The sequence below is a fragment of the Quercus robur genome, chromosome 2 (assembly GCF_932294415.1).
Source record: "Quercus robur chromosome 2, dhQueRobu3.1, whole genome shotgun sequence".
In the NCBI taxonomy this organism is placed as follows: Eukaryota; Viridiplantae; Streptophyta; class Magnoliopsida; order Fagales; family Fagaceae; genus Quercus; species Quercus robur.
Genome location: NC_065535.1, coordinates 29,293,117 through 29,302,386, shown reverse-complemented (window position 1 = coordinate 29,302,386; position 9,270 = coordinate 29,293,117). Strand labels below are relative to the sequence as shown.

Genomic DNA, 9,270 nt, shown 5'->3' with positions numbered 1-9,270 from the left:
GGAATCTGGGGGCTCTACCCAATCCATAGGAGCTCCCTAGTCCTAAAATATTCATATAGTGTAAACCCAAAACCCGACAGCCTGAGGTTGGGTGTAAAGTCTGTCACCTGAACAATTTCCACCGGTAATAAGGCAAATATATGCCACTATTTTGTAAACAGTTTAGTAAAAAGTATATCTATAAATATATATTTGTAATGAATAAACCAATAAAATGTTGCTGCAACATAATATTACATAAATTCAGTTAATAAATAATGAACCAAGCCCTTGAACCCTATTCAGGTTCTCCAATGGAAGGAATCAGAAGGGCAAGGTCTCTCTCACCGGCACTAAGCCTGCACTGTGATCTTGTAGTTAATGTGAATTCAAAGAACTTCAAGATGCCATCAATGTCATTCATATTTCATTTAAACAGTAAAGTGGCTGCAAGCCATATATTGTTATCAAAATTTATATCTAAATGCTTGGATGCTGACTTGTTAGTGTTTTCTCTCCTCATCATCATAGCCATCTTCATTCGAGTGTTCCTGATCACCTGAGGGCTTTTTGGGAACCTCCCACCTCGGAATCTCATTTCTTAATTCTTCTTCAGCAGGTGGCAGATTAACGTTCTCTGCTTTCCTTCCCTTAATATCAGAAGTTAAAGCCTATGTCAGACAAAATAGAAAAATTATCCACAATACTTTAGAAAATGTGATTCAGTTAGTCAGCACCTCCTCAGAAATTCCTTCGTGCCCCTTTGAATGATCTTGCTGACTAGTCATTGATGAAAACTGGTTTACAGCATTGCTAAAAATATTAAATCCCTGAATATCTCCATTTTTTATGCTTGCTTCCAGCTGAAAAGGGTAAAAGAGTCCAAATTACAGAAACATAGATATTAGAGCATTCAGGAGCTTCCAACGCGGTGACATCTACTAAAGCATAGGTTAGTAGCCTGCCCAATCACCACCTAAACAAAAACAATTAAATTGATAATATTTAACTTGCTCATATAGCCTTAGTTCTATTTTAACTTGTTAGAATAGAAGGAATAAAATAAAATGATGTAGAGAGAGAGAGCAGAAGCAAGATAATTAACATGGTTCGGCCAGCTGGCCTATGTCCACTGTGCACCACAGAGGGTGCCAATACCACTGGGCTATCACTTGAACCCCCATAACTTAAGACTCTTAGTAGCTACATCATTATCATATTAAATTGTCTATTATAAGAAGCCCAATATATGCTATATATAGGAATACATTAGGTTTAGTCTAATAAACTTAAACCACAACAGCCCATGGTATTACAAAACCATGGTAACCCACAAAATTCTACAAAATCATGGTCTACTTATTCATGAGAATATCCTAATATATTCTAACATAACACAAATAATGTAACATATGTGGTTCAAACCTTTTCCACTTAATAAGGGGATGAGACAATTTGTGTATAAGAACCCCAAATCAACAGTGCAACCAACATTTGGTAAATCTTTTTACCTGAATGTGAACTATGCCTAATACAATGCTAGCAATTGGCAGCCAGCTCTCCTCTAGCGACAGCGACATATTTGACCTAATACATAAAGATGATAAAAAGAAAATCTTGTATTTATTGTCATGCGCTTAAATCAGAGTTACATTTTTAGATTAGATGCAACCAAAGTATATTCACAAGGTAATATGTATGTTCTCCACAAAAACAGCATTATAGTAGAAACCACCAAAGTATATCACTGCTTATGTATTGCTCAGTGACTTACTAGTAATATTTAGATGTCTAAAGAGAAATGTAGAAATTATAACGAAAACATGTCCAAATTATCGTGACATTCTCTACAAAGGAGTGAACCAGAACCATTGACATTTTGAAATGATCTATATATGGTTCTGTGAGAAAGGTAGGAGTATGTATAGTTTTGTAACCATTTGTTTGCTAAGAAATACCACAAAGCATAGAGCTTAAGAAATATTACATTGGTTCAATTCATCAGACTGGACGACCAACGCACCAAGATGCAAACACAACAACCATTCATCATTATTATTTGTCACATTCACGGCAGCAGTTTTGAATATGAAGCACATGTTATTTCTGGTCCATCAACAAACAATTTCTCCTTACTTAGCAATTAATCTTTTAAAAGGGCAAAAAGAGCAGCAAAATCCACATGGATTCCACTCATTTCAACAGAGAGCAATACACACACACACAAACACAGACTAATGCCATCGAACGAACTAATTTGATATTTGTATTTTCTGTTCTGCAACTATTGGCATATCTGCAAATGAGGCTTTGTTCTACATGAATGACACGAAAGTAATCAAACTATATATTTACTTGCAGGCATCACATTGAACAAATGAAGTTCGTCTGAATAACAATTGTAAAAGAAACCATGTCAAAGATTGAAATTGAGTTTGCCAAATACACACACATACACAAAGAAAAGAAAAGATGTATGCAAGAAAAGGTTCAAAGATATTAGAAAAAAAACCTTATATATGGTGCCAAGTACACAAGTGAATATACCGCATAACGCTTCTTCCCAGTGTCAAGCCAAGCAAACACCCAACTCTAACAACCAAACCAATAAAGAAAGCCAAATTAACAAAATATAGAAGCAATTACAACTTTAATATTTAGAAAACGATGAAATATACATAATTCATCCCTAAAATTTGGCCCAATTTCCATACTCATACTTAAAATTTAAAGAGTTACAGTTCTGTGTCCTTCTATTTTATGTTACAAGTGATATGTTCACACTCTAATGCAATTTCTTTGATTATAGATGGAACACATTTTAAAAGGATTCTTCAATGGTACCTCTGGATATGGTACCGACTAATGATTCCTATTATTTATTTCAAGTGCTCTTAGCCTTTTATTTATATCCCCAAAGTAAGGAGTGACTGAGATAAAAATATTTTGGAAATATGATACCATACCCAAGTAATTAACTAATTATTCAATCTCATTAAAAAAATAAAATAAAATAATTATTTAATAGTCTGGGTCAAATCCCACTTTGTCAAAACATTGCTCTTGAATATCGAATACTTTTCTGAAGTAAATTTCAGGGAGTGATGTTAGGAACTCTATAAACTTAGCACATAAGCATTGACTAATACATAAAAAATCTGACATCTATTATGGCTTAAATATAGTGTTGCTCCCTAAATTTTAGCGCATAAGTAATTTTAGTCCTGAAGCTTAAAAAGGGATCGATTTTAGTCCCTTAGATAATGTGGACAAATTAAAAAATGACATGTCATCACTCCGAGGGACTAAAAGCAATCATTTTAAGTTTAATAGGGACTAAAACCGCTTATGAGTTCAAGTTTAGGGACCAACAGTAAATATTATAATTATGATCAAGCACATTGTAGCTTTAACATTTTCCAATTTTCAGGCAAGCATAAAAATAAAATAAAAATTTAGGAATTACCAGCCAATTAAAGTAAGGGATAAAGCTTATGATCCCCATAACCGAGAACCTGGCATCGGACAAACCAAACGCCGAGTCGTTGTTATCACTATCCTCCGTATCGTCACCGTCGGTTACCGGAAGAAGCAGTGAAGTGAGCATACAAGCACCGATTGCGGCGGCGAACGGCGCGTCGTTTGCGAACTCAGCTCTACACGACCTCAACTTCTTACCCATCTTCTTCTTCATCAGCTGATTTTTCAAAACAAAAAAATTTAAATTAAAAAAAAAAAGAAAAGAAAAGAGAAGTGGGTGTGAGAGTAGGGATATAGTATTGAAATTAAAAATACCTGGTTATGGTTTTTGTGAGAGAGTTTGGATAGGGAAGGTAAGAAGGGAGTAGTGGGTATTATTGGTAAGAGAGGAGTGGTTGAAGAAGTAAAGCGCAGTAGTGGGATCATCACGAAGCAAGTAATCCAATTCGCAGAGCAATATGAGGAATGAGAAATGAGAATATAAGAGATAAAAGTTTTGGTTTTTGATACAGATTTGATTACAGAGCCTCGGGTTTGTCTCTCGGGAAAGGTGACTGACTGATCATGGACTTATCTCACCTTCCCTTAACACATTCCTTGTTTTACACTTTGTTTGGCTGCAACAGAGGGAAAAGAAAGGAAAAGAAATGACAAGAGGGAAAAGAAAATAAAGGAAAACGCTTCCCTAATGTATGTTTGGAAACAAGAAGAGATGGAGAAAAGAAACAGAGAAGAATTACTATGATTTTCTTTGTTTGGTTTACGGAAGGAAAAGAAATGAGAAGAAAAGATATATTTTTTTTACTTCTATACTCACATGAATTTGAGAGTAATGCATTTAAAAACTTGAACAAAAAGGTAAACTCCTTGACATGAAAAGTTAAAATGTTTTTTTTTATTTTTTATTATTGCTCTTTTCCCTTCAAATCCGCCCAAATTGGGCTGTTGGCAAAAAGTAGGCCTAGCAGATTTCCACTGTTTTTTTTTTCTCCCTTGGAAACCAAACAATAGAAATGATACAACTTCCCTTCATTTCTTTTCTTTTCCCAACCTTTTATCTTTTTCCAAACATGGTGTTTAAGCTTTAGAGTTTTGGCTCTTGCCGAGTTTTGAATAAGGACAATTCTTTTTTTCTTTTCTTTTTAATTTTTATTTTATATAAAATAAAAATTCTACTCTAGTCTAATCTAATTGTATATGTGTGTGAAATTTCCTTTTAGAAACTTAAACTCCAGTCCTTTCTCCCCACACCCCACAAGTACTTATAGTTGTGGAGTAACCATCGCATTAAGGGTACGTAATGGTAAGTAAGTTTGGTTCAACTTTATCATATTGTGTTTTTTGAAAAAGTAGTGGTTTTAAAAAGTGCAGTATGAAGTTGAGCTTTTAAAAAAACTAAGTGTTTGGTAAAAGTTATTAAAAAATGCTTTTTGAAAAAATTGAATGTTTGGCTAGTACTAGTAGGTATCACTTATCAAATTGCAATTTGAAGTGTAAATTACTAAAAGGGATAAAAACATATATAAGATGGTTTAAGAAAATGAAAATTGGATTATAATGTAGAGATACAAGTAACAAGCAAATAGATAAAGTAATTTTATGTGGTAAAAAATAAAATTGATATAATGATACTACTAGTACATTACTTTCATAAGAATTTAATATAAAATATAATGCTTTTTTTTCCTTCAATTTTAAGTGAAGCAAATTATTAGTCAAAATAAAAAATTAAGCTACCTACACGTGTAACAAACTTGCGGAGATTCTTCCAATATAATTTCCATTTACCCCTTCTCATCTTCTTTACCTTTCTCCTTCTCTCCCTCTGTATTTCTCGAATCTTCTTAGGAATTTATCTTCCAATTTGTACATCTCTTTCTTAATTTCTATGCCATGTGCAGGTATACAAGAAACATTGTTATGGTTTTATTTGTGGTTATAATTGATTTTGTAAATCAACCCTCTAACTTCTTGGCAAACGAGGTCTCTCTCTCTCTCTCTCTCTCTTCAACAACCGGCCCTGAGTCCAACAAGGTGAGTTTGGTCACCAGGAACATCGATTTTTTGAGAATGGGTTGTGTTGTGTTGTGTTGATTTTTCTAGGTTGCATGCTTGTGTTGTGTTCTTGGGGAAGAAGGGTAAAATTAGGATTTGGGAAAAAATGTAAGGATAATTAAGGAAATGAGAAAAAGTTTCCAACGGTAGCCTTGTTGCGTTTTTGCATTGGACCTCTGAGGATCCAATGCAAAATCGTGATATTTCACGTTTTGGGGCCGAAAACGCAGCATAGAAAATGCTTACCAAACGCCAAAAAGTATGTTTTGAAACCGCATTGTGTTTTTTCCCCCCTTAAAACCCAAACCAAACGAGCACTATAACAATTGAGTTATTTGGTTAGCAGTTGAACCGCATGATTAAATAAATATTAAAATAAGTTTGAGAAGTCATAAAATAAATATGATAATTAAAAAAGAGGCATACGCCTAAATTACTAATTAAAATTAAGTCTAAAAATCAGGACTCCTAATAAAATTCAAAGTCAAGGTTTTACCAATAACAATACTAGAAAATAAAAAGAATGCCATAAACTTGTAGCCAAGTCTTTGCTAAATAAAATTTTATTACATTATATTTATTCAAATTCTAAAAAAAAAAGTGTATCTCAAACTCCAACATTTATATTCTATGCATATTTCATATTTTACTCATTGCTCAAATCTCATGAATAACCATCTAAGTCAAAACTTGAAACTCTATCTTTATTGAAAAGTCAAGCATCAACCCTATTATAAAATCTCTAGTTTTCATTACGCTTTGAATTCAGAAAAAGGTACTGCAATGAACCCATAAGGGTAATTTTATTCAAAACTGAATGGGTCACATCAACCTGTCCGGGTTGCACAGGTTGGTTACAAAAAAACTACTCGATTTATTATGTTTTACTAGGAGCATGGCATAAGTTATCCAATCAAACAACTGAACCAAGTTAGCTACTAATTCATTGGGTTCCTGATCCAACCAGCAGAGTCGGGCAAGTTTAATAACTCATACCATTTTCTACAATTATCTTATATGACAGACTATAACTAGTTGTCAATCACTTTCACATAAACTTACCATTTTTCCTCCACTACTCACAATCTACTATATCAAAACTGTGGTAAAATTATAACACAAAAATGTGTGGCACTAGATTTTTTTTGCGAGTTTTTTCTAGTTCTCATCTAGCCCACCATTGATATCAGGAAAAAATTGCCAAACAGACTATTTTTAGGAAAAAATTAGGCTTGTGGCACGTGTTCAAAGTTATTTAGTAAGTTAGACTGTTTTTGAAAGTCGAGTTTGCCAAACTCGACTTTGGGCTGGAAAATGCACATTATAGTGGCGTTTTTTTAGTGGCTATAGCAGCGTTTATAGAAAACGCCACTATAGGGAACATATAGTGGCGTTTTTAAAAACGCTACTAAAAAAAACACCACTATTGTGTCTGTAATCCAGCCCAAAGTCGAGTTTGCCAAACTCGACTTTCAAAAACAGTCTAACTAACTAAATAAGTTTGGACGCGTGCTGTCTGGCTAAAATTTTTCAGAATTTTCACTGTTTGGCAAATTTTGCCTTGATATCACTTTTATTATGTGCCATTATCAACTTGACACCTCAACAGTTTAATTTGGGTGAAGATCTCATTTCCTCTAATCTAACTAAGAGCCTTGTAGTTAGCATTTCCTAATATTTTCAACAAATATTCGTGGGATTCAAATCTTATTTCCCCATCTATTGAATCATCAATCTTGATGAAATTGCACACACACCCAATAAAAAATAAAAATAAAAATAAAAAAAACCCTAATTCTAATATTGAAAAAATATTAGTTTTGAAAGCTGTTTGAACTAGGATCATGTAATTGTGACCAATATATAATATTATTCAAGACCATATACCAAGCTTCTTATGGTTGTTTCACAATCCAATATGCTTAGTGTTTAGTAACATAATATTGTTAGTAAGTTCTAGCACAATGATACATTATAGATACAAGATGGAGGGTAAATTAATGTTGACACTAATTTATAAAATCTACTCCCTCCAATAGAGTTTAAATTAATGCCAATACTATCGATGAACAAATTTCCTAGTTTAACCTGTTACTTTATTTAAAATCTCAATACCATTCTTTTATTAGAGTTTAAATTAAGGGTCATTCTACTGTACCCCCTTCATTTTTTAGGGGTTATGGTACCCACTTAAATCTAAACCATTAATTCAATTGTATTTTGATCTTGACCATTCATTTATTTTAAGTGGATACTAGCAATCAGTAAAACAGGTAACAAATATAAACAAAAAATCAAAAACAAAAAAACAAATCAGACTCTTCTCCTACGCTTCTCTCTTCTCTTTGCTCTTCTTCTATGCTTCTGTCTCTTCTCTTACTTATTTCATCTCACTTCTTCTCTTCCAAACCAACCACAAGAAACCCAGCGGCTACTAAACAAAACCCTATGGATGACCCACGAAAGAAGAAACAGAGTTATTCAATTCCCTCCCCAGCCAAACCAACCACAAGGTCCATAAGAACCTAGACGACTAACCCACCAAAGAAGCTGGGTTCTTCAATTTCAGCCGTTTAACTATCAACGCATGAGATATATGTAAGTTGTCTTAATTTTTATTCACTGTTAATAATCCAAGTTGTGCTTATCGATTGATTTAGGGTTTTTTATTTTTATTTTTTATTTTTTTTTATATAGGAGACTTGGGTGTTGTTTGCTAACTTTGTTTAGAAAGTTGATTTGGAATTTCCTCCTATTTGGTACTAACTGACACTTAGTCACCAAACAAATTTGATTACTTACATGTAATTTATGTTTCACTCTAAGATGTCTCTCTCAACTCTTCGCATTCTCTTAAACCTTTGTATCTCCCTTTTTCCTTTAGTACTAAATCTGAATTCACAAAATATCAATAGGGTTTTATGGGTTTGTCTATGGATTTCTGTATTTCTATGAGTTATTGTTTGTGGCTTTGTCTCCATTTTGTTTTTTTGTTTTTTGTTTTTTTTGTTTTTATGTTTGTATTTGGGTTGTGTGGGTTTAGTTTGGATTTGTCTATCTAGGTCTGTATTTATTGGTAAAGCTGGGACTTGGGAATGGCAATGTTGTTGATTTCATATATATATATATATTTTTTTTTTTGGGGGGTAGTTATATATGAGATTTAGAGAATTGGGTTGGTTTATTTGTGTTAAGGAATTGTTGAATTTTTTTTTATGTTTTTAGAGTTCAATGTTGGATTAATTGAAAATGCAAATTAAGTGTTTGATGAAATGACTTTGTGAGTTATGTGTGATTTATTGACTGAGATAACTTTGATATCTTTCTCCATTTACAATGGTTACTGGGTTCTCAGAAGTATTTTGTTTTTCTAAGCTAGGTGGCTGCTTGTGTTTTGTTTGAGCTGTGCATGATTATTCTACTTCGATCATGTATTTTCTTTACAGGAAAATTTTACTTCTGTCAATTGAGCTTTTGTTTTAGATTTTTTATCCAAACCAAAATTAGGTTGAATATATATATTTTCTGTGAATGGTTGTGACTTGTGAATGAATGAAAGTTAATTTTTAGTACTATATGTATTGGCTATAGCTTGTTAATAGCGGTAGATTTTCTTCTCTAGAAACAATCCTTAGCTAGACTCTAGGCAACTCTAATTTCTCTGACGCATGGCTTACCTTAATATTGGTATGGACTCCTCATTGTCTATTGCTTACTCCCTGCACTCTCACTTTTCTCTGGCCACTTCATTGTGCA

The 9,270-nt window shown here is 33.1% G+C and overlaps 1 protein-coding gene across 1 annotated transcript; it reads right to left on the bottom strand.

Annotated features, from left to right (window-relative positions):
• Positions 1–202: 202 nt before the first annotated feature.
• Positions 203–4,199, bottom strand: LOC126713226 (uncharacterized). Its single transcript, XM_050412925.1, has 6 exons — positions 3,775–4,199; positions 3,446–3,676; positions 2,492–2,571; positions 1,491–1,566; positions 717–842; positions 203–629 (listed from the first exon to the last, which is right to left on the bottom strand). Exons 1-6 carry the CDS (start codon positions 3,883–3,885, stop codon positions 483–485), a joined length of 771 nt encoding a protein of 256 aa, XP_050268882.1. The 5' UTR covers positions 3,886–4,199; the 3' UTR covers positions 203–482.
• Between the last annotated feature and the right edge of the window lie 5,071 nt (positions 4,200–9,270).

What these genes read in the sequence shown, in the direction of transcription:
- LOC126713226 (XM_050412925.1), bottom strand. Translation starts at nt 3,885, where the DNA reads ATGATCCCACTACTGCGCTTTACTTCTTCAACCACTCCTCTCTTACCA. An exon ending in TAGGCATAGTTCACATTCAG is followed by an intron (nt 843 to 1,490) that starts GTAAAAAGATTT and finishes TACCCTTTTCAG; the next exon opens with CTGGAAGCAAGCATAAAAAA. An exon ending in ACGAAGGAATTTCTGAGGAG is followed by an intron (nt 630 to 716) that starts GTGCTGACTAAC and finishes TCTGATATTAAG; the next exon opens with GGAAGGAAAGCAGAGAACGT.